The sequence below is a fragment of the Nyctibius grandis genome, chromosome 1 (assembly GCF_013368605.1).
Source record: "Nyctibius grandis isolate bNycGra1 chromosome 1, bNycGra1.pri, whole genome shotgun sequence".
Classification (NCBI taxonomy): domain Eukaryota; kingdom Metazoa; phylum Chordata; class Aves; order Nyctibiiformes; family Nyctibiidae; genus Nyctibius; species Nyctibius grandis.
The window spans coordinates 1,040,574-1,068,572 of record NC_090658.1 but is presented as its reverse complement, the minus strand read 5'-3'; the positions used below and the strand labels follow the sequence as shown (position 1 = coordinate 1,068,572).

General features: G+C 54.3%; 2 protein-coding genes across 5 annotated transcripts; one reads left to right on the top strand and one right to left on the bottom strand.

Moving 5' to 3' along the window:
- Positions 1-17: 17 nt before the first annotated feature.
- Positions 18-19,302, top strand: NAPB (NSF attachment protein beta). Of its 4 annotated transcripts, XM_068414930.1 has the most exons (14): positions 18-62; positions 171-314; positions 2,428-2,556; positions 9,322-9,628; positions 11,793-11,872; positions 12,178-12,294; positions 13,648-13,694; positions 13,796-13,873; positions 14,749-14,804; positions 15,031-15,115; positions 15,444-15,548; positions 16,091-16,159; positions 16,435-16,485; positions 16,992-17,525. In XM_068414930.1, the coding sequence occupies exons 4-14, from the start codon at positions 9,531-9,533 to the stop codon at positions 17,094-17,096; spliced, it is 891 nt and encodes a 296-aa protein (XP_068271031.1). In that variant the 5' UTR covers positions 18-62; positions 171-314; positions 2,428-2,556; positions 9,322-9,530; the 3' UTR covers positions 17,097-17,525. The 4 variants fall into 4 exon arrangements, 3 of the variants coding, with proteins under 3 accessions (XP_068271031.1, XP_068271021.1, XP_068271041.1); XR_011049418.1 differs by lacking the exons at positions 18-62; positions 171-314; positions 2,428-2,556 and adding exons at positions 8,525-8,768; positions 18,222-19,302 and having other exon boundaries at positions 16,992-17,337; XM_068414920.1 differs by lacking the exons at positions 18-62; positions 171-314; positions 2,428-2,556 and adding an exon at positions 8,525-8,768.
- On the bottom strand, positions 19,014-27,990 carry LOC137671387 (GDNF-inducible zinc finger protein 1-like). The gene is made up of 6 exons (XM_068414906.1): positions 27,928-27,990; positions 24,508-25,856; positions 22,611-22,705; positions 22,001-22,168; positions 21,079-21,236; positions 19,014-20,599 (listed from the first exon to the last, which is right to left on the bottom strand). Exons 2-6 carry the CDS (start codon positions 25,833-25,835, stop codon positions 20,231-20,233), a joined length of 2,118 nt encoding a protein of 705 aa, XP_068271007.1. The 5' UTR covers positions 25,836-25,856; positions 27,928-27,990; the 3' UTR covers positions 19,014-20,230.
- Positions 27,991-27,999: the final 9 nt, after the last annotated feature.

The following is a 27,999-nucleotide window of genomic DNA, read 5'->3' as shown; positions in this document are numbered from 1 at the left end:
CCTACGCCTGCTCTGATGTGCTCACTGCGCTCTCGAAACGTGGAGGAGAGTCATCACTACAGGTACTAAACTACCTGATAGGGGGAGGGTGCTGGGGGTGTCGTGCCACACCAAGGTGGGCTGGAACCCACCACGCAAGTCAAGTCTGATCTTGGGTGTGTGTTTTGCAGGGGCGGCTCGTTTCTGTCCCTTCTGTACGCTGGCACAGAGCAGCGTTTCCCTCAGACACTCGCCCCTCGTGCCCCTGAGGCTGTGAGGTGACAGGAGCAGCCGGTGTCGTTGGTCCTGGATGCTCTGGAAGCTGCAGCCACGAGGTGGGTGATCATCAACATTGAATGTTTTACTCTGGGTAATAGGAAGTCTCATTTCTCTGCAGGTTCTGCTGAGTCGGGGGCAGCAGGTGAGACAAAACGCTTCCCACTTCTGGAGGTGTGGAGGAGTAAAATGTTTTTCTCCATCTTGTCTGCTCCCTGTGCTTCAGAAGGACTGAGCATTGCTAAATCACCACCTGGGGTTTGCTGCTCCATGATAAAAATACTTGTAGGATATTTTTAGGACAGTCCTTTAATAGGTTTTGGATGGTTGGAGGGTGTGCTTGGCCTGAGGTGATTGTTCTTGCACCAGAGCCGTCAGGGTGGGTTCAGCCCTTGCCCGAGTCTTGCGGAGGCCTAATTCATCCCTGTCTGAGTTTAAGGACTCCTTGGCTCTGTGCCACAACAGTTTTTTTCTCCACTGCCTGCAAAAAGCAGCTACTTCTTCTTCTTCAGAGTCAGGCAGAGGCTGTCGCAAACCCTGTTAGGAGGAGACAGAATGTGCTTGTTATACATTAACTCGTTTAAAATATCTTAAATGGTGTAAAAGTCTGAATGTATCAATGTGTGTGTGGCCGATGTGGCATCTCTATCTGTTAATGCTTAAAAAAAATGCTTAAAAACAGAGAGATAAAAGGAATGGAGTGTAGTTAGTTTATTGATAAGCAGGGAAATGGACATATATAGTATGTTTTTACGGGCAATTAACCACAGGAGGAGCTTCTCCATCCAACAGGATTCTAATCAAAACTGTGTCTCTTTCAAAAAGCTGTGCTGGAGCTCAGCAAAAGTTGTAGGGTTACGTAGGAGGCTAAGGCACACGATGAACAACTGTGTCGGGGGGAGTCTGCTTGTACTTGCACTTGTTTTCCCAAGTGCTTTCAAATAATTCTGCTCTCACAACCTATGGACATTGGGTCAACCAGCCGTGGGTGGCAGCTGCAGGGGAAGCTCTTGGGAGATGTGATCAAAGCTCATCTTGAGACAACACAAAGGCTAAGGCTGATGTGGGCTATTTCCAAATAAAGGCCTCCGAGGAGATGCTGCTGCTCTCCTGTCCAAGATGAAATGGGAAAGGGACCAGCAAAAGATGACTTCAGAGTTGGTAGTGGTGGCAGAGCAGTTGGAAAGGTGTTGTGGGCTTTGGAAATGAGACAGAAAGGCATAAAATAAACAACATTGTAAGAATCTTTACCCCCAGCTGGAGCTGATGGGTCCCATAGCAGCCAGCTCCCACCTCCCATACCCAGGCTTGGCTGCAGGAGCTCCCTGCAGCACGGACCCACCTTGCAAAGCCTATTTGGTGTCACCAGCGTTGACTTACTTTGACACACGCTGCCTCGGCCGCCTTCAGGAGGTGCAGAACCGCCTGGATTAGGTTCCTCGCGTTGCTCACGAGCAGCTCCGAAGAGGACTTGCTCTCTGCAGTGACTGCTTTTACCCTTGAAAGACATTTTAAAGGATTTTACTTCCTGGTGTGCCCAGTACTTAGTTACTCCAAAAGCAGAAGATTGTCCCCTACGCTGTCAGAGCAGGTTTCCCTCTGCATCTCCTTGAGAAAGGGGCCACCAGCCTCAGGACAGATTGTCCTTGACCCCCCAGCTCACCTGGCCACGATGCCGAGCTGGCTGCTGATGGTGTGGGTCTGCTGGGTGGCACACAGCAGCTCTGTGGAGCATCTCTTGTCCAGGCAGTGCTTGGCGATGATCTGGCCAAACTTCACCAGCTCCTGCCCGTCGGCAGCGATCTGCCTCGCGCAGGCGACGAGCTGGTCCTTGCTCTGAAACAAAATAGAAATAAGTGTGTTTGGGGAGAGAAGGAGAAATAAAGAACCACTTCTGCAAGAGGGGAGCATCCAGGAAATCCAGATATATTCTGAAACAAGGAACACCAGGTTCACATCTAATCAGGAGGAAGTAATTTGTAGTGCTTTGCTGGTGCCACTCTGTTAAAGTGCTGGGGTGGAGGGGTGAAACGCTCCATACCATGATGGGGCCCTTCTTCCTCAGGAACTGAGTCATGTGAAGCATCCTTGTTGCCATGTCCTTGGTGACCTGGGACATCTTGCTGGGGCCACCCTGCCACGTGTCACTGTCTTTTCTCTCCTGCTTCGCAGGGCCGCTGGCAAGGGAGATGCTGGGAGGCCCGTTGTGGTGCTGTCGAGACAATAACCGAACAGATGTGAGGTCTGGAGCGTGCATGATGCTGAGAAGTCTCCGCCTGCGTGTTCCTGAAGCAGTTTTTGGTGAGTAAAGGAGATGGGAGAGCTACCTGCCATCTCACTGGGTCTGCTCTGCCCTCCCAACCAGCCCTTCGCCCACAGAGGGACTATCAAATCCCAGTTGTTGTGGGAGTGGAGTGCTGGTGGGGAGCAGCTGAGCAGGGGCAGGGAGTGTTTCAGGGGAGGGAGAGCAGTACAGCCCTCTGCTGCTCAGAAACAGCATTGTGGAGATGGGTTTATTTATGCAAGAGTGTCCCTCAGATCAGGTAGACAGAACTCAGCTGGACAGGGCAGCCAGCAACCTGATCTAACTGAAGGTGGCCAAGGGGCTTGGACTGTTGACCTGCAAAGGCCCCTGCCAACATCCGTCACCTCAGTGACGTGCTCTGTGGTGTGGGTAACGGCGCTGCCCGACAGCCCTGACCATCACCTGGAGCGGGAGCTGATGGGGGAAAAAGCTACTGTACCATTTCAGGTGCCTTGGGCAAGCTGCTCGGGCAAGTTGCTGCTGACTTGGCGTGGCTCAGGGCATCGAGCTCTCGGGCTGGGAGGAGCTCGGCTGTGCTGTTGCGTTGTCTCGGTGAGCGCTGGTCCCCCGTGTTCTGCAGGCGTTGTCTGATGAGGAGCAGGACGTGTCCACTGATGCCCTGGACAGCCTGGAGCTGTGTGAGGAGGTAGTGTGCCTTTGCTGACCAGTGCCAGATGATACTTTCTAGGTGGAGGTGCCCTTTGTCCCAGCGGCTCTGGAAGAGCTGGCTGGCGCTGCCCACCGCGTCAGATGTGAGGGCCAGGAGGTGGTCTGCGACGGAGAGCAGGTCCGCCTGTGACTGCAGTTGAGTGCTGGCCTCCAGAACGTCTTGGAGGGTGGTTTTGACCCACTGAACATTGGCCAGTAGCCGAGTTGCCTTCTCTTCAAAGGCCTCTCTTCTCCTCTCCCTGTCCTCCTGAGAGAGGGGGGACAGGGCTGGTCTGAGGACATCTCGGATGACCCGCAGGTGTTCGGTGTTGACCTTCTCCAGGTGGAGCAGTAACGCCTTGGCCCTGAGGGCCAAGTCTCTCTGCAGGAGCTCAAAGCGAATGCCCAAGCTGGCAGTAGACAGTGGGGAGACCGAGAGGGTGTTGGAGGCATCCAGCAGCGCTTCCATTAGCACCTTCATCTCCTCCCTGAGCGCTAGGATTTCACTGCCACCACGGCCTGCAGGGCAGGACAAGTGAGAGAGCCGGGCGGCCTCCTGCAGCCTCAGGGAGTTCTCGGACACCGCAGCCAAGAGGCTCCGCGAGCAAAGCCTGTTCTTCACGGCGCTCCTCAGCTCGCTCAGGCCCAGGACGTCCCTGCCTACGAACCCATCCATGGCGCCCAGCAGGACGTGCATGCTGACAGCCCAGTGCACGCAGTGCAGCTCCAGGCCGGCCTTCCCCACCCTGCAGGAGCCCTCGAAGGATGCTGCTTTCTCAAGTAACACTTTGGTGTTCATCCGAGCACGGGAAAACTTGGCTTGGACATGTAGAAAGCTCTCCCAGGCATCAGGGCGAATGGGATTCCCCTTACTACAGGGCATGCTTGCAATGTCTCCTGCTAACTGAACCGCTCCTGCTAAACCCATCATGGTCTCATCCAGGGCCTGTTTGGCGCTGAGGAAGTCAGCAGCCAAGATAAAGCCAAACACTTGCTGAGACAGACTGTACCAAGGGCCTGCCACGGCTGCCAGGCACTCCTTGGTCTCACAGATCCTTTCTGAGAGCGTGAGTGCCGTTTGAAGAAGCCTGCTCGGACGATGAAGCTGCCCTGGGGCTGTTTCCCTGGCCAGGCTAATAACACACGGTGTCAGTAACACAATCTTCTGGTACTGCCCCAGCGTCTCCTTCTGGGGAGAGTCGGCCACGGGCAGCGCTTCCTTCGCTGCGTCGACGCAGCCGTCGGAGAGTTCGAGCAAGGCGGAGCAAGCAGTGCTGACAGCTGCTGTGTCACCAGCTCTCGTCGCTGCCAGGAGAGCCATAACGACAGGGTGAGTAGCTCCTCTCCTTGGAACATCTGGGTGTAAGTTACCTGCTCGTGGAGATGGGCAACTTGAGGTGTCTTCTTGCAACGCAGCCTCCTGCTCAGTTTTTAGCCCGGTGTGCGACGGGCTGAGTTCAAGCCCCTTCACAACATCGGTGCTTCGCACTCGTTCCCGGAGAGGGCTGAGGATATCGGGGTGGTTGGAGCCATCCAGCCCCTCTTGGACCTGCTGAGCAGCATCCATCAGGCAGCTCGCTGCCTTTGAGAAGACATCCCTGGTTTGGAGGCAGGAGAGTCCCTCTGGGTAAAGGGCTGTGGCTGCTTTCAGCTCACGGATGGACTTGCCCAGTTGCTCAACCCAAACCAGTAAGCCATTCCTGAAAACGGGGTCGGTGGCTCTGTCCACGTACCTGGTGGTAGCTCCTACCACCCACCGAGCCCAGCTGGCGAGGCGAGCTGCGTGCCACGAGAGCCTCTGGGCGTCCTGTCTCTGCAGGGCCCTTTCACAGCACGCCCTGTGCTTGGCCATGTCCTGCACGGACAGCTGAAGGAATTCATGTGTGCTGATGATCTCCTCACAACAACACAGGAGGCTTTCTGTTGTCCCAGCCCACGTGTGGTACAAGGACTGCAGTCGCTCCGCAGGGCTCCTCTGCCCTGTGCTGCTGCCCATTTCTGCCAGCAGCGGAGGGAGGCTGGCGAGGAGTCTCTTCAAATACTCTACCCCCTCTTCGATTTCTCGAGCGGTTTGCGTTGTGGTGCACCTGGCCAGGACAAAGTCTGCTGCTCTGAGCATCTGCTGGGCGTGTGTGAAGAAGGTGGCAATGAGGGGCTGAAGCTGCTTTAAAAATCCTCCTTGTCCTGCTGGAAAACACCCTGTAGCAGCCAGGCTAAGGGCATCTTCAACTAACTGCCTCAGGGGCTCCTGACCCTCAAAGAAGGTGTCGAGGATTTGGCACAGAGTAGCTCTGAGCACTGCCTGGTCCAGAGTCTCCACCTCTTCTCTCATGGTGTGACATTCCTTCTCCAGGTTGCTCTCACTTTGCCCTGACCATCCCTCCTGCTGCCTTACGTGGCTGCAGATGCTCTTCCTCAGCCGTAGGAGAATGCAGCAACGTTTTACCAGGTCCAGCTTCAGGTCTGGCCTGGACGAGTCCGCTAGGAGCACGCAGTAGAACACAACCGCTTCCACGTGAGCGCTGAACTGGCCGTCGGAGAGGAGCACAGGGTCTGGGCGAGAGAGGAGAGCCAGCAGCCTGCCCACGTGCTGGGAGAAGGTCCCATTCCTGTCCCGTGGCTCCCTGCCACCCGTATTGTCGCTGAGCAGGGAGGTGAGCTCGTGGATGGTCCTCTCCATCAGCTGGAAAGCGTAGTCTTTGGAGAGGTTGACTTGCCGATCCCAGGGGTGTTTCAGATCGCTGTGCTTGGCTGCGTGCAGCAAAGGAACACACTTCTGAAGGAGCTGCAGGGCTTGGGCCAAGCTCTTCTGTCGAGGACAGTCTCCGAGTTCCTCGAGGCGCTTTGCTGTCAGGTTGCTCAGCAGAAGCAAGGCCTCGGAGAAGGCCCGGAAAGCAGCCAGCAGTCCTGGCACGTCCCCTGCGTCCCGCAGCACGCTCAGGCACTCCAAAAGCCAGCTGGCAGCCTGCAGTATCCTCCTCGTCCCAGCAGCGTCTTCGATCTGAAGGATCTAACCAGAAAAAAACGGTCAGAGTGGCTGAGGCTCAAGCATCCTTGTGCAGCCCAGATGACACCGCAGCCCTTGCAGGGAAGGGAAGAGGTGCATTTGGCTCGCCAGACCTGCCCTAGTGAGCACGTGGTGAAGAAACTAACCCAGCTAGAGCTTGGGGGAGGCTGGTGGGCAGCTCTTGTCCCTCCTCCAGCTGCACCCTTACCCACCTCCCCCTCCACCCTTACCTTGGCTGTCTCTGTTAAGACCCTCTGTGCCGCCGCAGCCAGCTCCTCGCTGTGGCTAGGGTGGGCCGGCTGTGCCTGGAGCTTGTGGGCCGCCAGCAGCACGCACCTCCCTGCCAGGACGAGGGCCTCGCCCGCAGGACCCGTCTCCTCCTTGAACACCTCGTCGCTGGACTCCTGGGCCAGCCTGGAAGGGAAGCACTGGGCTCAGCTCTTGGCCATCCTGTGAGTACCAGCCTGGGCACACGCCTGTCTCGGGCTTTACCACAACAATTAGCCAGGCCAGACTTTAACTGGGCTTGGACTGATTGTAGGTGTCTTTGCAGACTGGTTGAGAACCTTTTGCAGCAGCTGTGATTCACTTTAAGGTGGGGTGTCTGGTATCTACCAGGCCCCAGCTGTAACAGCAAAATAACCCAGTGGCCAGGATTTGGGCTCCAGTTTATGGGAGCGTTCAGTGAATTGTCTGTCCTGGTTTCGTAGGGATAAAATTATAGAATCCCTTTTCTGTTTCAGTGTGTGCCCAGCTGTGGGCTGGTGATCGAGGCCATCAGCAGCTAAACCCAGGGCAGCTGCCCCAGGCTGGCCCAGGTGTGTGCAGTAACACTGACCTCAGGTCACTATAAATGGGGAAGCTGCTGGGGCTCTTTGTTCTCCTCTCTTCTCCTCAACGGTTGTGATCCCAGGAGGAACTTGCCACCACTCCATGGGCTGAGTATAACTTTGTGTCTTTTGTATTAGCATTGCTATTGGTTTTCTTATTTTATTAAATCTGTTTAAATTTTAACCCCTGAGTCTCCCTCCTTTTCCCCATTCCCTCTCTCAGTCGGGGAGGGGACATTGGGTGAGAGAACAACTGGTTGTTGTTGAGCCCTGGGTGTGGGCTGAACAGAGACACTATTATTTTAAGATGTGTTTAGCTTAAACGTTGCCTGTTGGGGTATTGTTGGGGTGTTGCTTACTTTGCTGTGTCCCATCTCTCCTTTTCCCTTCCTAATCCTATTCCTCCCCTCACATTCCCCATCCCTTCTCCTCGTGTTCCCACCTCCCCAGGGGGGTGCAGGCAGGGAGCACCAGGCAGGAGAGGCAGGTTCCCAGCCCCCAAATCTGCCTGGGGGCCACCCCGCAAACTCACCTGCTTGCAACAGAAGCGAGTTCTTCTGTGCCTTTGGCTAATTGTTCTGCGTTCTCCCCTAAATTGGGAAAGGCCTGACAAACCCCACCTTCCCATTCCAGGGAGAGGATGAGATGGCAGAGCTGTGCAGCCATGGGGCTGAGGATCCTTCCAATAGCTTTGTTTTCTGTCAGGAGCCCGAGGTCGTAGAGATAAAAAGGCTCCATTGTGTCCTGCCTGGAAAAGGGAAACAAAACCAGGGATTATTTGGGATCCTTTTGCAGTCTGTAACCGTTACCAGTTTTACCAGCAGCCTTGGATTTGGGTGGCAGCTCCTGGCTTTGGGAATGCTGCCATGTCTCTGGGGTACCCCAGACCCATCCCATGGACCCGAATTTATGGCTCCTGTCTTTATGCAAGCCCAGGTCTTGCCTTACCCAGGTGGGGACGGTTCTGTGGCCGAGCGCTGGGGTTGTGGGCCGTTCCCAGCAGCGAAACCCCTTGGTGGTGACGGTGACGTTCCCTCCTAGCAAGTGGCTTTCAGCGGGGGGACAGGGCTGGCCGTGCCACCGCCAGCCTGTGCGCACGCACACAGCGATACGCACCCACGGCGGGGGGGTGGGGGGGATTAATTACACCTTGATTACCATAACTCGGCTGCTGTTGTGGACAGGGTGGGAAGGCGAAGGTGGAAGGCAAGCGTCTGCTGCCGGCCTGTGTGGGCAGAGCGGGGCTGGCGGCCCTGGGCCTCTCTCCTGCTCTTTCGAGAGCGTTTCTGGGGCGCTGGGGGTGCCCCCCCGGGGCTGGGGGTGGGCGCTGGGCAGGGGGTGGCTGTGAGTAGGCCGCGGCGAGCGGCAGCGTCGCCATGGAGACGGCGGGGGGGGTGCTGGCGCAGGGCGGTGACGTCATCGCGCGGCGCCGCGCGCGGGGCACGCCGGGAGCTGCAGTGCGGCCTCCCGTGAGGGAGGCCCGGGCCGCCGCCATCCCGCCCGGCTCCGTGGGGCGGGGGGGCGGCGTGTGGGGACACGCACCGCTGTTGCCCTGCGGGGATAAGCGGCTGTGTGAGCAGCAAAGGCACCCAGCAGGGGCCCGGCTCACACCAGGCCGGCCCGAGGCCCAGCTCCCCCTTCAGGCCTTGCCAGCCAGCGCCCCGCACGGGGCCGCGGCCCTCGGGCCTTTAGTTGGGGAGCGAGGCTGGTGCAGCTCTACCGGGTGAAAAAAAGAGTGATTTCTATTTTCTTGCTCCCTTTCTCCTGTGCAATCCTTCTAGCACCTTCCAGTGCCTGAAGGGGCTACAGGAAAGCTGGAGAGGGGCTTTTGACAAGGGCATGGAGTGACAGGATGAGGGGGAACGGTTTTAAACTGAAAGAGGGGAGATTGATGAGATCTGAGGAAGAAATTCTTTGCTGTGAGGGTGGTGAGAGCCTGGCCCAGGTTGCCCAGAGCAGCTGTGGCTGCCCCCTCCCTGGCAGTGTTCAAGGCCAGGTTGGATGGGGCTTGGAGCAACCTGGTCTGGTGGAAGGTGTCCCTGCCCATGGCAGGGGGTTGGGACTGGATGGGCTTTAAGGTCCCTCCCAACCCGAACCAGTCTGGGGTTCTGTGATTCAGCCCGTGTGAGGTTTGTAAGCCTTGTTAAATAAGGAGGGACTCATCTGTGTGCTCAGATAATGGGGGGAGGTAGGACACAAACACAAACAAGACAGAAAGCAGCACATTTTCTGCCCTTTCTCCTGACTTTTTCTGTACCCTTTCCCTTTGTGCTCAGTATCCACCAGAATCAACGACCCTGCTCCCAGGAGCTAAAGCTTCAGCTCCACCTCCTGCATTGAAGTGGAAGCGGATCGTGCACCGGGCAACATAAGTTGTGCATCATGCGACAACACGCAACACACACCGCGCATCACGCAACCGGATCACGCGCCCCGCCCCCGCCGGTGCAGCGGAGGAGGAGGAGGAGGCAGGAGGGCGGCCGCGATGGACAGCACGGGCAAGGAGCGGGAGGCCGTGCAGCTGATGGCGGAGGCGGAGAAGCGGGTGAAGGGCTCCCACTCCTTCCTGCGGGGGCTCTTCGGGTGAGTGGGGGGCAAAGGGGGGGTGCCCGGCGTGTGAAGGGGGAGGGGGGTGCAAGCAGGGTGCGAAGGGAGGGATTGAAAATGGGGGGGGGGGTGTGTGAAGGGAGCTGGTGCCTGCAGGGGGCCCCCCCCCCAGCTCCCTCCCTCCCCCGCCTGGGTGCTGTGCCCCCCACCGCAGCGTGGGCGAGGGTTTCCCTTCGCCTCTGCAGCGGGTGGGCTGCGTTAGGGTGTGGGGGAGAGAAAGCACAGCCCCGCCGTAGCACAGCGGGGCTCCAGCAGCCCCCCCTTCCCGCACCGTGCCCCCCCTCTCCCGGTGCTGCCTCTCCCGCAGCTGGCCATGGGCACAGCGGTGTGATGAGCCCGCTCGGCCTCTGCAGCTCAGGGCACCTGCCTGTGCCCCCCCCCTCCCTGTGTTCCACCCACCCTGGGGGGGGGTCCCCGGGTCTGCCCTTGCTCATCCCAGCTTTCTCCTGGTGGGGACTCCCCCCAGTAATCCTCCCACAGCCACCACGAGGGCTGGCCTCTCCCCTGGTCCTGGGGGGCATCTGCCCCCCACCAGGCTGCTGCGAGCAGTGCTGGGGCGAGGCTCAGAGCCCCCCATCCCCCTTGAGGCCTTTTGCAGCTCCAGGGGGGGGGGACTGGGCCAGGCTTGGGGTTTTACAGCTGATTTTGGGTCCGTTTGCAGCACCGAGCCCTCGGCTCACAGCACGGAGACCCTCCGTGGAGGGAGGGGGCTGCGGGGGGAGCGATACCCCCAGAAAACAGCAGAGGTGCCTTTTCCCTGGGTCTGTTTGTGCACAGGTGCCTGGAACCAGCAGTTTTGGCCACCTCAGTCTTGGCTTTGTTAAGATTTTATTTCTAAGAGAAGAGCATTTACGGAGGGACGCTCCCACGGAGGCCTTCGTGTTTCTAAACAACAGCCTGGAAAAATGTAAACGCAGCTCTAAAGGGCAGAAGTTTTATAAATAAATTCCTCCCTGGCCTGCAGCAGATTAATCAGGCAGGGCATGCTCCAGGGGCGTAATCTGGGTGGTGAATTGCTGAAAATCCTTGAGGTGAACAGGCAGAGATTTTGAGGCAAATCTCTTGTTTTCTTGGGCTAAAAATAGACGTGAGAAAAATTGCTTTTAAAATGGACGAAGAGGTGGTGGGTGACTGTGCTCTCAGCACCCTCCTGGTGATGGGGTGCCTGGCCAAGAGCGTTGCTGACGCCGGGCTGGTTCCTCAAGAGCACCATTAAGTTGCACAAGTGCTTTTTAATTTTTCATTTGAGACTAAAAGGCTGGAAACTGCCCAGATTTGGACGCCGTGGGGGGGGGTAGCGGTGCCTTTGGCTTTAGTTCATGCACAAGGCAGCTTTCAAGAGCTGAGGTGTGGTTGCCAGAAGGAAGGAGAGGGAAAAAAAAGGGTAAAAATAAATGTTTTTACCTCCTGCACTTCACCCTGCTCTGGGGTCAGCAGGACTGTGCACCACAGAGTAAGTCCATGGAGAAATCTGCATTTAATTAACAAAAATATTTGACTTCTCTCTCTCAAAATAAACTAATCTTTAAGGGTCTGGTTTGGGGAGCGGAGTTATGCAACAGAAGCCCATCAGCTGGCCTCGTGTCGAGTCGTCCCTGCGCAGCAGGTCTCTGAATTGTCACTTTGCCCCCGCAAAAGCTGCAGTTGTGGTGCCAGAGTCTGCTCCGTGCAGGTGTTTTTGCTGAGTGTCCCATGAGCCAACTGCTCCTGCCCAGCGAAGGAGGGAGCCCAGCCAGAGAGCAGGAGGGGGCTTGCCAGGCCCCAAACTCCTCAGGGATGGGCCAAACCCCCGAGCTGCCGCTGCAGGAGGTTTCCCTCTGCTTTCCTGCCCCTGCTTTATGCAGTGCTCTGCCTCCCCTCTCTGGCAGGGGCCTGGTGATTTGGTGCTGCCAGCTCCGCCTGCTCCCTCTTTGTGGGGGATCCTGAGTTCCTGCCCACCTCCACCATGCGCTGGGAACGAGCTGGCACCTCCTGGAAGAGGGTCTGGTGAGGGCAGGGGGCCACTGGCCCCCTAAATCCAGCTTCCCCCTCTCTGAGCAGCGTGATGCTCACCCTGTGTTTTCAAATGAGGGTGATCAGACTGGTCTGGCTGGCGTTTCGTTGCGGCACGGCCTCAGGGGCTTCTCTCACTGCCTTTCAGGGGCAACACCAGGGTGGAGGAAGCCTGTGAGATGTACACCAGGGCTGCCAACATGTTCAAGATCGCCAAAAACTGGAGTGGTGAGTAGGGGGGGGTGACACCAGGGTGACCCACGAGCATCTTGCTGCGAATTATCCCTGGGCTGTTTGCACGGGGATGGTCCCTACGGTGATGCAGTTCTGCTCTGCGAGGGTTTAAATACTGGGAGGGTGGGCAAAGGGGGTGACCTGAAGGATGAGCAGCACCCAGACACAAACAATTTGGGGTTTTGCACCTCTGAGCCTCTCTGGGTGCTGGGAATCAGCGCGTGCTTCACCGTTGGGCGGCGGTCCCGCTCGTCACCAGGCCGGAGGGGTCCATGGGGTCGGTGTGTGCTTCTCTCCAGCCGCAGGGAACGCGTTCTGTCAGGCAGCCAAGCTGCACATGCAGCTGCAGAGCAAGCACGACTCGGCCACCAGCTTCGTGGACGCCGGGAACGCCTACAAGAAGGCAGACCCGCAAGGTAAGGGGGCAGAATCTGGGGGGGTTCCTTGGCTACTTGAAAGCCGTCCTGCCTCCTGTGCCTCTGCTTCTGCAGAGCACCCTTCGTGGGTCGGCACACGTAGGAAAGGGCTGCCCAGGGAGGTGGTGGAGTCCCCATCTCTGGAGGGGTTTAAGAAAAGCCTGGACATGGCCCTTAGTGCCCTGGTCTAGTTGCCATGGTGGTGTCAGGGCAATGGTTGGACTCGAGGAGCCCAGAGGGCTCTTCCAACCTCATTGACTCTGGGATTCTGTAGGTGGTCTCTGGCGGGTTGGCTCAGGCTGCAGCACGGTGGTCGGGAAGCGCTGCCCCTCGGTACCTTCCTTCCTGGTTTAGCACGACTTTGGAGACTTACTTAAGGAATAAAGGCAGGTCTCGGGTCTGGATCGCAGTGGGATCCCTGCCCTTGGCCCCAGCCGCCTTCCCAGGGGTGTCTCCAGGGCAGAGGTGAGGTGGGAAGAACACAGACCAGCCTTTGAGTCCAGAGGAGGCCATGGAGATGCTCAGAGGGCTGGAGCCCCTCTGCTCTGGAGACAGGCTGAGAGAGCTGGGGCTGTTCAGCCTGGAGAAGAGAAGGCTCCGGGGAGACCTTCTAGCACCTTCCAGTGCCTGAAGGGGCTACAGGAAAGCGGGAGAGGGGCTTTTTACAAGGGCGTGGAGTGACAGGACGAGGGGGAACGGTTTTAAACTGAAAGAGGGGAGATTGAGATGAGATATTGGGAAGAAATTCTTTGCTGTGAGGGTGGTGGGACCCTGGCCCAGGTTGCCCAGAGCAGCTGTGGCTGCCCCCTCCCTGGCAGTGTTCAAGGCCAGGTTGGATGGGGCTGGGAGCAACCTGGTCTGGTGGAAGGTGTCCCTGCCCGTGACAGGGGGTTGGGACTGGGTGGGCTTTAAGGTCCTTAGCTGAGGGCTTGTAAACAACCAGCCACCGCAGCGGCATTACCCACGCTCTCCCATGCCAGAGGGCTGAGGAGGCCACTTCAGGGCTGACAACACCGCGTTGTAATTGTAAAACCCCCCATTTCCCACCAAATGGCACGTCTGTGAGAGGGGCATTTTGAGTTTTACTCTGAGGATGCAGCCTGACAACCCCGGGGTCGGAGTCGTTTGTATTTTACCCATCCAGTTCTGTAGGTCTTAGGGGCTCAAAATGTTGTGTCTGTTGTTCCAGTTACACATAAACGTGTGAGTAGATAGATACTTAACTGAGAAGCTGGCGTGTGGTGTGATGATGAGGATGTTACTGAGCTGTGATTTCTGGAGGGGGGAGGTCCTGGGCTGGGGAGTGTGACGCTTGGCTGACCTTGTTGTTTTCCCTGCCCGCTCACGCTGCAGAGGCCATCAACTGCTTAAACGCAGCTATCGATATCTACACCGACATGGTAAGGGGCTGCTGGCAGCTCGTGGAGCGAGAGGTGCAGCTGGGTGCCTGCTGGGTGGAGGGGGAGCCCCCCGCCTCACCGCAGCCTCTTCCCTTCCCCAGGGGCGCTTCACCATCGCCGCCAAGCACCACATCACCATCGCGGAGATCTACGAGGCCGAGCTGGTGGACATCGAGAAGGTGAGGAGGGCAGTGCCCAGCTCAGCGGGGGTGATAGCACCCGGCTTCTTGGCGTAGGTGCAAGTTGTTTGTAACTCAATAGTAGTGTTCTCAGGGTGGGCAATGGTTTTCCCAGCGCAGGGCAATGCCCACTCGTGTGTGTGCCACCCTGCACAGCGGGGCTGCCAGAAACACCCAGCTGAGAAACCACCTTGCCTGGAGGGGTGTAAAAAGCGCCCGGGGAAGGTTGTGGGGCAGTTTTGTCGCTGTTCTATGTCTTATCATAGAACCACAGACTGGGTTGGGTTGGGAGGGACCTTAAAGCCCATCCAGTCCCACCCCCTGCCACGGGCAGGGACACCTTCCACCAGACCAGGTTGCTCCAAGCCCCATCCAACCTGGCCTTGAACACTGCCAGGGAGGGGGCAGCCACAGCTGCTCTGGGCAACCCGGGCCAGGGTCTCACCACCCTCACACCAAAGAATTTCTTCCTAATATCTCATCTAACTCTCCCCTCTCTCAGTTTAAAACCGTTCCCCCTCGTCCTGTCCCTCCATGCCCTTGTAAAAAGCCCCTCTCCAGCTTTCCTGTAGCCCTGCTCAAATCAAGCCCTGCCGTGTCAGGGCTGTTCAGCGGTTGGTTCTGTGGTGCCAAACCTGCCACGCTGTGATTGTGAGTGTGTGTGGTCAGTACCTCGAGTAGCACCACCCGTATCCAACCCACACTGGAGCTTGGGGCTCTTAATGAGTTCACAGTCCCATTGCCAAGGGCAGCCTCGTGTTCTGAGGGCTGCGTGGCAGCGCCTGGCCCCCCCAGAATGGAAAAGCTTTTGTGAAGGTGGTCACTGTCCACTGGTCCGTGAGGGGCAGCGTTCAAACTGGTGTCTCTGTCCCCAGGCCATCGCACACTACGAGCAGGCTGCCGACTACTACAAAGGAGAGGAGTCCAACAGGCAAGTGGTCGTTGTGGGAGAGGCGAGAGGGAAGGGTGGGGATGGCGGGTTGTCCATGCTGAGCTCAAGGGCTTCCTGCCCTTCTAATTTAGTCTGTTAAGAAAATCCCCCTAATTTGCAGCTTTTGGGTCCCACTTGTACAGTACAGGTAGTGCTCGGAGGGCCCGGGGTGTGGATTTGTTTTTCCCCAGGACGCACTTACTCACTGTAACACTCTTGGTTGTAGCTCGGCCAACAAGTGTCTGCTGAAGGTGGCTGCCTACGCCGCGCAGCTGGAGCAGTACCCCAAGGCCATCGAGATCTACGAGCAGGTGAGGCTGCCGCTTCATCCAGTGGGGCAGGAGGGTTAATATCAGAGCAGGTTTTCACCGAGCCAACTCTCTTTCCCCTTTCTCCATCAGACAGGAGAGGCTGAGGTACCAGCATGGTACCCCCGTCCCTGGGAGGATGGGCTGGGAGTCTCTGACTTCACTTGGGATGAGTTAAAAATCCACCTGGCTTCCCAGGAGCTTTTTGTTGACCTTTTTTCCATGGTCTTTATTCACAGACAGCCATGTGGTGCTGCATACAATTAATTGTAATCAGCTGTCCTGGTTTTAATTCAGTTCTTAACTCTTACTGGCACCTCTCTGTGCCCAGGTGGGGACCAGCACCATGGATAACCCTTTGCTCAAGTACAGCGCGAAGGAGTATTTCTTCAAAGCCGCTCTGTGCCACTTCATCGTGGACGAGCTGAACGCCAAGGTCAGTTGTCCCAGACTCTCTGCCTCTGTCTTGGCCGCCCTGTGTTCACAGAATCACAGAGTCAGTGAGGTTGGAAGAGCCCTCTGGGCTCATCGAGTCCAACCATTGCCCTGACACCACCATGGCAACTAGACCAGGGCACTAAGTGCCATGGCCAGTCTTGTCTTAAACCCCTCCAGAGATGGTGACTCCACCACCTCCCTGGGCAGCCCCTTCCAATGGCTAATGACCCTTGCTGAGAAGAAATGCTTCCTCATGTCCAACCTGACCCTCCCCTGGCCAAGCTTGAGGCTGTGTCCTCTTGTCCTAGCGCTGGTTGCCTGGGAGAAGAGGCCAACTCCCACTCCCTACCCTCCCTTCAGGTAGTTGTAGGCTGTGTGCAGGGGGATTTGCACAGACTGAAGCGTGAAGCACCGAATTGGGTTCACCCTGGATGCTTTCCCAAGTGCTCTGGGCACTTTTAGTACTAGAAGGCAAAAACTGAAATAAAACCCAAGTAGTTTTGTGTGAAATGAGCATAAGGGTTGTCTTCTCTCTTCCAGCTCGCACTTGAGAAGTACGAGGAGATGTTCCCTGCGTTCACAGACTCACGGGAGTGCAAGCTATTGAAGGTGAGGAAAGGGGAGGGTTACAGTGGAAGATGTGTCCTGCCCCTTCCTTTGTGCCTCTGCACCTTGCCATGGGTGGGGGCATTTACTGGAACATTCTAGGGGACAGCGAAGTCACTTTGCCTTGGGTTTACACCAGAAGCAGCAGCAAAAGGCTCATTCTGGCTAACTTAGAACCACCCCAAACTATTTTTGTGTTTGCAGCAGGTGGTTTGAACCTGTGTTCAAGTGTGTGTATGTGTGTGTGTGTGTTCTAATTTTTAACGGTGTTTTCCTAGAAACTGCTGGAAGCCCACGAGGAGCAGAACTGCGAGGCGTACACCGAGGCGGTGAGTAGCCCCAAACCACCTCAGGTGTGCTCAGGGGTGGTCGCTTGAGCCTTTTTTATCTTATTTTTGGAGGCGTGTGCTGTTAAATGGGGGGTTACTGGTTGCCTGAGCTCTGGGTGCTGCGGGGTGCTTCGCTGCGTGCCCATCCTGCGAGGAAACAGCCTGGGGGAGAGACGGGCGGGAGCAAAACCACTTCCAGCCCAAACTCAGGACTTTAAAATGAGTAGTTTATTGTTGAGAGCAGAGTAAAGCTCCTGCCTGCTCTCACAGAATCAATCAGGTTGGAAGAGACCTCTGGGATCATCGAGTCCAACTCACTGCAGCTCCTTTGGGTGTTTGACAGTGGCGTAAAGTGTGGTTTTAGATAGATGGATACCTTTTTTAATTGAATTTAATTATTTTTTTGTCTGTGAAGGAGTTTTAAGAGATTATACGTCAAGAATGCTGCTTTTGCAGCAGGCTCCTTGGCTTCCTCACATCTTAATTTGATTTCTTTTTCCTAATAGGTTAAAGAATTCGACTCGATATCGCGGCTGGATCAGTGGCTCACCACCATGCTGCTTCGCATCAAGAAGTCGATCCAAGGCGAAGGGGACGGGGACCTGAAGTGACGCGCTGGAGGCCCGCCGTGGGCCCCACACCAGAGCTAGCTTGGTGTCCTTGCTTCCCTACCCCGTGGCGTGCGTGTTGCTGTCGTGTCCTGCTCGGTGTCGTGGGAAGCGCCGCGCTGGGTCTCACGGCGAGATCTTGGGGCAGAAACCCGTGGTGGCTGTTAGCTGTGAACCCAAACTCGGCGCTTCCATTCTCCTGCTGCTCTGTCCTACGGCTCAGCACCCCCATCGATTCCAGCATGTAAATATTTTGTCCGTGCCAGTACAGTACAAATACTTGTTTCTGTGTTGTTGCCGCTTTCTGTTACACCGGGACCTCGTGGGGTTTGAGCTGAGCTGCTGAGGTTGGTGCCAGGCGTCGCACATCGCCCTAGTTACTGCTGTATTTTGTATTTCAGAGCTAAATATAACACGTAAAATTCTTCTCTATTTTCTTGCATCTATTTTTCCACTTCCTTTCTGTTGTGGCGCATCCCACCCCTCGATGATGAGCTGAGTAATCATCTTATTTTTCTAACTAACACCCTTTAGCTCATGCCCTCTGCCTCCTCCTGAGCCTTGTGTGACTTGTCTGGTGCCCAGAGGAGTCGGGCTCGCTTTGAAAAGTGATAAATTTTTAAACGTTTAAAAATCCCTGCGGTATTTTTAGAAATGTGGTGCAAAATATCTGCCCCCGAGGCTTTTCCGTGTTTACCTAGAGGTGATTAAGCTGCCTAATTATTTCACGTCTGTATTACGGAGGACGTGGGAGCCTGTGCAATGCAGCAGTGGGAGTTGTCACTCGTGTTTCTCTGCAGTGAAGTGATTTTAGCTGCGCTACCGCCATGGAAAGAATGGAAGAAGTAGTTAATTAATGGCTTAATTTGGCACGAGTGCCCTCTGCCCTGGCCAGAGCAGGTTCTGGTGGTGCAGCCATTGTCTCTGCTAATGCTCTGGCTTTCACACAGCTCCTCAGTTTGTTTTTAATCTTGATATTTGAGTCGAACACACTTTGGCTTATTGGTCTGAGGGGTTTAGTTCTCTTCTAGTACTTTATCTCTACCACTGGCTTAGGAAAAAGAAACCCAAAGCCCCCTCCTCCATGCCAAATTACTATTTTTTTGTTTGTTTTCCTGATTTCCCCAGTCACTTATTTTCTGTAGCCTGGTCTGTGCCTCCCACCTTGACAGACAGGAGCCAGGAGCTGTGCAGGACGTGTTGGAAAAGCCTGGACAGATGCTGCACCTTCATCACTCCCCAGATGTTTTAAGGCCACTGCTCATGATCAGCCTCTGGGTAGTGTGTGGGCCTGGTCTGCATCCCCTGGTGACACCGAGACGGGGGCACCCCTCTGCTCGTAGACCCGAGGAGCCACGGGCGTTCCCGCAGCGGCGTGGTAGGTAGGTGGTCTTGCTGCTGAAGCTCCATCAGCTTTGCTCTGCCCTTGGACAAGCTGTCACTTACCTGTGGTGAACAGAAGGGGCTGGAAGAGCTCGTGTTTCACTCACATCTCATTTTCCTAGCGAGCACTTAGGCCTTTGTGTCCCCTTTTCCAGTTGTCAGTATTACACACAGTTGGGCTACGATGCACGTGGGGTTGTGTGGTCTGTGAGTGAGCTCTGGAGTAACACCATTAAACTACAACCCTTAGGTTTGTAGTAGGCCACGGCACGTCCTCTGCTGTACCCATGGTGAGCTGTGACAGCTGTAAAATGACAACCTGCCACGCTGCTGTCTCGTCCCCACCGTACTGATGACATGGCCTTAGTGAGAGTACAATGTTGTGTGTGAATCTGTACAGTAATAAAGTGATAATCATTAATATCATGATTAACTGCTTGTTGCTTAGGACTTACCCCAGGCTTAGCACAGTCACAGCGACGGGGTCTGCATGCAAAAACCTTGGAGACTGTCATCAAGTCACTGCAAGGGTCAGGCTTAAGGTTTAAAAGTATTTTAATAAGAACAGTTCATAGGAGTAACTCGCTGCCGTACATTCATGGAGTACAAAAGTTCCCCTGCCTACAGGTACTAACGCTCAGGCTTTAAATATATCTACAACCTCTTTACACTGGTCCTCGGGAACGCTGAGCTTCAACAGGAACATGGTGCTTGAATAAATATTTCAAATATAACCTCTGGGAAATGTTACTTAAAAAAAAAATTCCCTTTCTCTAGATTAATTTATGAGTCCACGCTAACACAGGAGACATCCCTTTAAGGTTCAAAAATAGCTCTGTGCCACAGGGGGGGTCGTTAGTGCTTTTAGAAAGGGCCCTAACGAGGCGGGATTGTGCTTGCCTTTACGCTAACAAGCTTTCAGAAAGCTTTGCTCACAGCTTTTCTGGGGAAATACTACATTAATAGTGAAATAAAGCAAAATGGAAAAGAAAAATTAATTAGAAAAGCTCCAGCTCTTTTACATAGTGATTCTACTACACTTTAGCAGGGGAAACTCATCAGTTAAAGCCTTGAAATGCTGAGTTTAGTCATCACTGCTGCTCTTAAGGCCTCCCTCTTACCACCTCACTGGGGACAGACACCAGCCTAAAACTGCCCAGCGTCGTCCTGCAGCCACAGCACTCACCACCTGGGAAACAGAGGCCTAAATCCCCCCAACAGGCCACTAATATTTCACTTATTTGCATCTTTTTATGCCATTAGTCAAATAAACCCCGACCGCCTCCTGTTTGTAACTGGCTTTACCTCTGGGGACTCCAGCACTGCTGGAATTAGCTGTAGCAGCTCCACAGCAAAACGGTAATTAACTCCCACCTTCTTCATGACCCATCTGAACGGGGGCACTTATGAGAGCAAACAGCTGAACTAGAACCTTCTCAGCAAGGGTCATTAGACACTAGAAGGGGCTGCCCAGGGAGGTGGTGGAGTCACCATCTCTGGAGGGGTTTGAGAAAAGCCTGGCCATGGCACTTAGTGCCCTGGTCTAGTTGCCATGGTGGTGTCAGGGCAATGGTTGGACTCGATGAGCCCAGAGGGCTCTGCCAACCTCATTGATTCTGGGATTCTGTAACTACACCCTTCTACTCATAGGGTGTAGACACGTTGGGCCTCCTCCTTCCCCTCGTTCCCTCAGCAGGGTATTGGCAAAGGATTACACAAAGGGTGCGGCTCAAACTGGATTTGTAAATACCAAATTATTCCATGTTCACCAGAGCGTGAAGCTGGGGCTGGACAGAGTCTGTCTGGGTGTGCAGCACCGTCAGCTCGCTTAAAGTGGTGGCTGTGAGGGGTCCCGGGGTCCCGTCCGACTTACAGTCTGCTCCCGTGGCCGAGCCGCTGGCGTGCAGCGTGGTCACGCTCCCAGGGACAGTAGTCACACTCCCAGGGACAGTAGTCACACTCTGATAGTGGCCGTTCTCAGAGAAAGACAGCAGCTTCTCAGGTATCTTAGGTGACACCTCATAGTCTTCATCAGGAAGCTCCGTTTTGTGACCTTCGTCGTTCTTAGATGCTCCTTCAACAACGACGAGGAAGGACTTCCAGGGTGTGTTTTTATCGTGTATCTGAAAAAAAACCAGGAGGTTAAACACATGATGGCTGTACAGGAGGGAGAAGCTTGGATCCAGATCGTACTTGATGCTGGTAGAAAAGCTCTTGTTATCCCACCTAACTATCCCCAAACTAGGTCAGTGTCGATCTAGGTGCTCATCTCCATCCCTGGCAAGCCCCCTGTTCTCATAAAGCATCTAAAGCAGAAAGCCCAACCCAGAATCAATGAGGTTGGAAGAGCCCTCTGGGATCATCGAGTCCAGCCACTGCCCTGACACCACCATGGCAAGTAGACCAGGGCACTAAGTGCCACGTCCAGGCTTTTCTTAAACACCTCCAGAGATGGTGACTCCACCACCTCCCTGGGCAGCCCCTTCCAATGCCTAATGACCCTTGCTGAGAAGAAATGCTTCCTAATGGCCAACCTGACCCTCCCCTGGAGAAGCCTGAGGCTGTGTCCTCTTGTCCTGTCACTAGGATGCCAGGTCCTTACCGACGTGTGCCGGCGCAGGGTGGACTTGTCGGTGAAGGTGCGCCCGCAGGCGTTGCACATGAAGGGCTTCTCCCCGGTGTGGATGCGGTGGTGCCGCTGCAGCGCGTTGAGCTGGGTGAACTGCTTCCCGCACTGGTCACAGCAGTAGGGCCGCTCACCTGAGGGCAGAGCACAGGGGTGTCAACCACGAGGGTCCCTCCAAATACATCATAAACTGCAGTCACTGTATTAAGTGGTGAGAGTAACGTGGGTGTTTGCAACCTGCTGAGTAACGTGGACTTTGAGAGTGGATGAGAAAGAAGAGAAAACACGTCTAAGATTCTATGAGGGATGAAATTTAGAGGTAGCACTGGGCAGAAACCAGAGTGCTGCCCCTCTAAAGAGGCAGCTAAGAGAATGTAAAATGGAGAGAAATGCTAAGCTGAAGAGTGAGACTGACTGTTCTCTTGTCCTTTCCACTGACCCAAAGCCTAGGGGACACCGGCAGCACCATCTGAAGTATCACTGCACCTACGGTCACTGCTTTCTACTCAAAAAACCCAGGCAGGTGGGAATAAACCAGACACAGAGCAGAAAATCCAGTCAGGTGAGAATGCAAACATGAAGGGTGGGCAGACAGGAATGAGATCAGTGCTCTGCTCAGGGCTGCAATGGACATGGCTCTTCAGTCACTAATAGTCCTGGCAGAATTATTACCAAAATAATATTATTGGTAATATTAGGAAGTATTTCAGAGTTGCTGTAACTCAGTGGGAGCACAGGGAGTACCAGGAGAAGGGATGAAACACAACGCATCAACAATCCAAAGGTGCAGCAGGGAGGAATTAAAGCACTGGGAAATCCTAGTTGAGAAATCCCTCGTCTGAATTATACATCTTTAAATCGTGGTGGTCTCCTTCAAACCAGAAAGAACCCCCCCTACCTGTGTGCACTTTGATGTGCTGGTAGAGCGAGTTCCTCTGGGCGAACGTCCTGAAGCAGACCTCACACTTGAAGGGTTTGGATCCAGTGTGGATCCTGTTGTGGTGCTTCAGGTACTCCTTGGAGGCAAAGCTCTTCCCGCACGTTTCACACATAAAAGGCCTCTCCCCTACAGCCAGGGTGAGAAGGAGAATTAAACCATGGGCTTGGAATTACACTTTAATTCATTGTCACTTAATGTTTCTGCACTTAGTTACCCTGAGAAGGCAGAAAGCATTTAACCATTTTAACTGTTCCAGACTTGGAGAGAAATAATTCATCTCATAAGAATCCAACGAGACTTTTTATGGATGAGAGACCTTGGGACACTGAAGACTACCCAAAGCAGGCTCAGCCCACGCTCCAGCTGTCACATCCCAGCCACATGGGCACTCCCTTCCTCTCTAATCAACTCTTTTACTCCCTCCACTCTCTGCCTAACCCACCTATAGGACCCCTTGTCAGTAAAATTACGTCTCGGGATGAGCAAATTATTTTATATAAAAAAAACAACCAAAGCAGCGTTTTCTGAACAAAAATCAGATGTGGTCTCCTGGAAAGGAACACCTTACCTGTGTGACACCGTTTGTGGTAGATCAGCATGTGATTCTGAGTGAACCTGGCCCCACACTCATCACAGACAAAGGGTTTTTCACCAGTATGGATCCTGAAATGAGAAAGCAACATGAGAGCACCGAGGTGTATCTCTTTGCAGCACAAGTCGTCTTCACTTGGTGGCTGCTCTCTCCAGAGTGACTGTGTCTGCACAAGATTTTAGTGTCTTTTAAATAAAACACCTTCAGCTGGGCCAAATTCTGCGTGGTGGTTTCTGCAGTGCTGCTTTTATTGCTCGATCACACGTGTGCTGCACGATCAAGGCCCAGATCCAGAAACTTCAGGGTAAAAACAACATTTCAAAGGTAAAAATTAAGTCAGGTTTAGAAAACTTGTATCCACATGGACAGGCTGAAAGGTGACTCGCTTGGGATTGAAGCAGAGGGTCACTGGCTACTCTGGCACCTGAGGGTTGGAATAAAGATGCCACTTTTATTCAGTGTTCTGGCCTGCAGTGGGATGTCCTGGGGAAGGCTGTGTGCAGGGGAAGGGCAGCTTACAGACCTGCTGCCTGGGCCAGTGTGGTTTCAATTTGCAGCTCGTGCACACACGAGGGCACTTTTGAACAGTGTTGCAGGAACACGGCCACCACGGGCCACTCTTCGTGGCAACACATCGACGGGAGGAGCTTGGATGTGAAAATGTACACAAAAAGGTGAGGAATTCCCACCACAGACTGTCACCATACACAAATTAGGACAGCATCGAGTTTCCAGCTTACTGAGGAGTCATAATGCTACACAAACTCCAACTTATGCCAAAACCTGATTTTTTAAGCAGCACAAAGCAGTTACTTGGGGTTAGGAAAGGACACAGGATGAAAGGGAGATGCCACACAGCTGCATCAGCAGGAACATCACAGCAGCACTGAAAAAGTTTGCTTCCAGATGTGCTTTCTACCCTGGGGAGCAAGCCCACCGCCTTCAAAAGGGGCAGTGAAACAAACTGGCTAACGAACCCTCCTGGTTAATGAACCCTCCTGGTTAATGAACCCTCCTGCCTCGGAGGAAATGCCACCTAGGAACACGCTGACACCGCTGCTGTCTCTTTTTGGATCTGAGTGGTAGCACTTCAGGGTATTTCTTCCATCCCTCCCTCTGCACACTTACTCCCTGGCTACACCCTGAAGTTGGGCAGACTGATCAAAGCAGGCTAAAGCTCTTAACATCTGGAATTTTTGCTTGATAAAAATGTCTCTGCACCTTCACCTCTGAGTCTCACTGCAACTGATTTCATCAGCTCTGCGTGGTGCCTTCGGTGCTTCACTCAGCTCCAGACTGTTTCTAGTCTGTTTCTAGCCATGGATCAGTTGGTTTTCTATGCCAAGCACACAAATCTGGTGTCCTTCAATTTAATACATGGCCAAATCTTCTTACAATATCCCAGAATCAATGAGGTTGGAGGAGCCCTCTGGGCTCATCGAGTCCAACCATTGCCCTCACACCACCATGGCACTAATATTTTCACACTTATTACATAACATTCTTCTATTGACTATAAGGAGGCATCAAATTAGCTGAAATAATTATAGCCCTAATCCTACAGAGGATTCAGCGTGGCTGTTGCCTTTCTCACGTGAAATGTCCCGTTGGCTCTTTAATAGGTCTACTCCCATGAGAAAAGTTAACTGTGCACTTCAGCAGCAGGATTCAGCCCACGCACCTCTACTTTATCTTAAAGAAAATAACAGCAACTCCCTCAACCTGAAAAAAAAAAAGCTGTGAAAAAAGGAAATACGGGCACTTTCCAGTCAGTCACTTTACACCCCCACTTCGCTCGAAGGCTCAAGGTGTGTTCCAGGGGACTCTGCTTCTCCCCCCAGAATCTAACAAGGCCAGTGAAGTCTGTTCATACCTCATGTGTGTTTTAAGTGCAGAAGGCTGAGAAAATTTAGCCTCACACTCTGTGCACCCATAAGGCTTGTCGCCTGTATGCGTCCTTTCATGGAGCCTCAAGGCAGTTTTGGAGCTCAACCCCTTTCCACACTGCTGGCACTGATGACGCTCCCCACCACCCTCATGAACCTGGAGAATGTGCCTCTTGACGTCCTTCTTCCTCTTGAACTTCTTACCGCAGAGCTCACAAGGGAAGTGGCGCTCGCTGCTGTGCACGTGCCGCTGGTGGCTTTTGAGGTTGCACCGGTTGGCGAAGGTCTGCCCGCAGGTTTCGCACCGGTACACGATCTCGGCCGCCACGCCGTGGCTGTGCTTTATGTGCTTGAGGAAACTCTTCTCGTACAGGAACTCCTTCTCGCACGTGCTGCACTTGAAGCTGCTGCCTCGCTTCTTCTTGTCCTCCTCGGGTTTTTTCACGTTTTCTCCCGGTTCAAAGCCGCCTTCGCGCTCTTCGCTCTCAGGTTTGACGTTGGCCTCTGCCTGCTCCTCCTCCCTCTCCACATCACACACAAGCTGGTCTTGAGGGCGTTTGTTTTCTTCAACCTCCGCGTTCTTCTGCTGCTCCCTCAGCCGCCTCGTGTATTTCTTCTTCGGGATTTCCACAAAGACCTTCCTCCCAGCCAGTCTCCCGCTTGCCCTTCTGATTTTGGCATAAGGAGGCTTCATCACTTCCTTCTTTTTGTCCATTTTCTCTTTTGGTTTGGTTGCCAGCACCTCAGGAGACGCCCTGTCCGCTGGGGAGTCGGGAGGAGCCAGAGGAGAGTCTCCCTGCTCAGCTTCTGCCACAGCAGCTGCTTTGGACTCGGCCAGAACGCTCGGCTGAGTGGAGCTCTCTTCCTCGGAGTTCTGCGATTCAGAGAAGTTCTGCAACTCCAGCAGCACCGATTCAAGCATCTGCTTCTTTAATTGAAAGCAGGTTTCCGAGAGGTCCAAGCACTTCAGCTTTTCAGCCATTTCCAGCATACGCTGCACTCTGTCTTCTTCCACCTCCACCTTTGCCGTGTAGACAAACTCAAGGAACGAAGCAAAATCAGCGACCTGGACCTCGTTCAGGAACACGTTGGTCCTGGGGCCGTCCATGCCTTTCTCGTTCAGGAACACCTCCTTGAAAAACTTGCTCGTCGCCGCCAGCACAGCCTTGTGAGCCACAAACTCTGCCCTGACGCCTTGGTACTCCACGCTGACCGTCACGTCGCAGAGGTGGCCCAGGAGCCGCAGCTGGTGCATTTCATTCAGCAGGTTGATGGGAGAGGACTTGGATTCCAGTAAAACAGCATTACTTTCCATCTTTCTTCTCTCTGCAAAAAGCTGTTAACGACACTGCACGTTAGCTGGCACAACCCAAAGATTTCGGCAGCCAAAAGCCACGTCCAGACTCTCAAGAGTGCTTCACTTCAGACTGAAGCACTTAAGATGCTTGAGCTTCAAAGGAGCGTTGTGAAAAGTCTGGCTAGAAGCACAGTGCCACCCTAAGTGGTCATATATCTAAAAACATGCTGCCAGTCACACACAGAGATTTCTCTGAAGTTAATTTGAGTTTAAATCTCAACCATAAACTTACCCAAAACACTAGAGACAATGAGAACCTGTAACAGGGACAAAGCAGAGGAAGATCAAAGGAAACGTTCTCATTAAGGCATGTGGAGTTAAGAATTATTCTCCCTCCTAATCAGGCAGTAAGATTAACTAAAAGCTAACTGCAACCCTAAATAAACACTTCCTTAGACAGGCTTTCCAGATAAGCCTTTTTACCTTTTAAAAGGTAACTAAGGTTTCTTTTCTCTGTACAAGCTCAGGTACTTGCAGCCTTTTACACACAGGACACTAGAAATCCTGCTCAGAAAGATAAATAAAAAAACAGTGTACAAATGGAACAGAATTTGTATTAATATAACAGGAAGGAAGCCATATGACAATCCACCACGGGCATGCAAACCCCTACCTGAGATTCTACAGGACAAGATTATCCTCAGAACTAAACCCTTCCTATTTCCTACCTTTGAATCTCCAGCTCAGCGAACTTGTAATATTAAAATTTAAATAATTCCATTCCCATTATTCTAACAAATACCTAAAACCCACTGTTACCCAGTCACACTTGCTCCACCTGACACAAAGACCCAGGAGGGGGACAAAGACTCGCCTGTGCCAGCTCAGGGCCCAACAAGCATCTCAAAACAAGGCTGACTCTTATTTATAAGCATAAAAGATGACGTTTAAACTTTGCTTCCCCTTCTCCATAGTCACTCTGCAATTTCTTTCTTCCTAATTATCTGACACGCCGGCACTCCAAGTATTTGAGGATCAATTAAGCAAAGACTCACTGAAGGCTTTACCTGAAATAATCAATGATGTAAAAACATCACTTTTTGCCCCCCCAATACAACTATTTTTGAACTTATCGTGTCACACACCATGAATGTGTCCCCATCCAGAGGCAAAACGAGCTGAAAAGAGGTAAGAGCCAGCCAGATTTAGCAGGTTGTGAGCCCATAAGCTTGTCTCTTCTTCTGCACCAACAATTCCACGCAGCCTAATAAGAGACTTTACTGCTACGCACCGACCTGCCTCATTTCTGACTGCTCCAACTCCTGAAGCTACAAGAATGGTACCACCACAACAGGCACAGTCTGCAGGGCTGAAGCAGAAGTTAAACCTACGAAGCAAAGGACAGCACCCCCTCCTGAGGCCCCTTCCAGCCCTAACCATGTCGCTCTGGGACAGCACCCTGCAGCAAACACACAGCCCGGGGTTTAGGTGACAGGCTAGAGCACCCCACGAAGAGCAGCTCCTGTGAACGAGCAGGGGCACCCAGAGATGTGTGCTGAGACTCCAGGACACTCCTGCACGGAAGGAGGACGGGGCATCGCCACACGTTTCCCCACAGCTCACGGGACAAGGTCAGCCGCCCTCCTCCTCCTCGGCAGGCTTCTTCCTCGGCCTCCCCTGCTTGCCACAGCAGCCTGAAGAAGATGCCCCCAGGGACAGGCTGCAGCCCACACACACGACTCTCCCCGGCCAAAAGAGGGGGCAGCAGCCCCCGAAGGGTAACGGGGGGAGGACGCCCCGCTGGCTGCCCGCACCGAGGGCAGGCGACGAGGCTGCAGGCCTGCTGCTGAGGGGAGGTCCCCCCTACGCCTCCCTTCCCCTTCGGCAAGGGCCGCGGATCGCACGGGACCACGTCCCGCTACCTCCCCACGGCGGGGGCAGCGCGGAGCGCAGCTCCGAGGGCAGAGGGCCACGGCGGCCACCGGCTGTGAGAGGAACGGTAGCGGCCGCCGGCCCAGGGAGGCGGCAGGGCCGCCGGCGACAGACCCACCACCGCTCCCCGCCTCCGGCGGCCCGCGAAGGGGAGCGGCCCCGCCGCCGCCGCACTCACCGGGCAGCCCCGCACCGGGCCGGGCCGGGCCGGGCCGCGCCGCTCCCCCCCGCACAGCCTCCGGGCGGCGGC

Coding starts and splice junctions, on each gene's coding strand:
- LOC137671387 (XM_068414906.1), bottom strand. CDS start 25,835: ATGGAAAGTAATGCTGTTTTACTGGAATCCAAGTCCTCTCCCATCAAC. Junction 22,706..24,507: donor GCACTTAAAACACACATGAG/GTATGAACAGAC, acceptor TTCTCATTTCAG/GATCCATACTGGTGAAAAAC. Junction 22,169..22,610: donor CCACAAACGGTGTCACACAG/GTAAGGTGTTCC, acceptor CCCTGGCTGTAG/GGGAGAGGCCTTTTATGTGT.
- NAPB (XM_068414930.1), top strand. CDS start 9,531: ATGGACAGCACGGGCAAGGAGCGGGAGGCCGTGCAGCTGATGGCGGAG. Junction 13,874..14,748: donor AGCTGGTGGACATCGAGAAG/GTGAGGAGGGCA, acceptor CTCTGTCCCCAG/GCCATCGCACACTACGAGCA. Junction 15,116..15,443: donor CCATCGAGATCTACGAGCAG/GTGAGGCTGCCG, acceptor CTCTGTGCCCAG/GTGGGGACCAGCACCATGGA.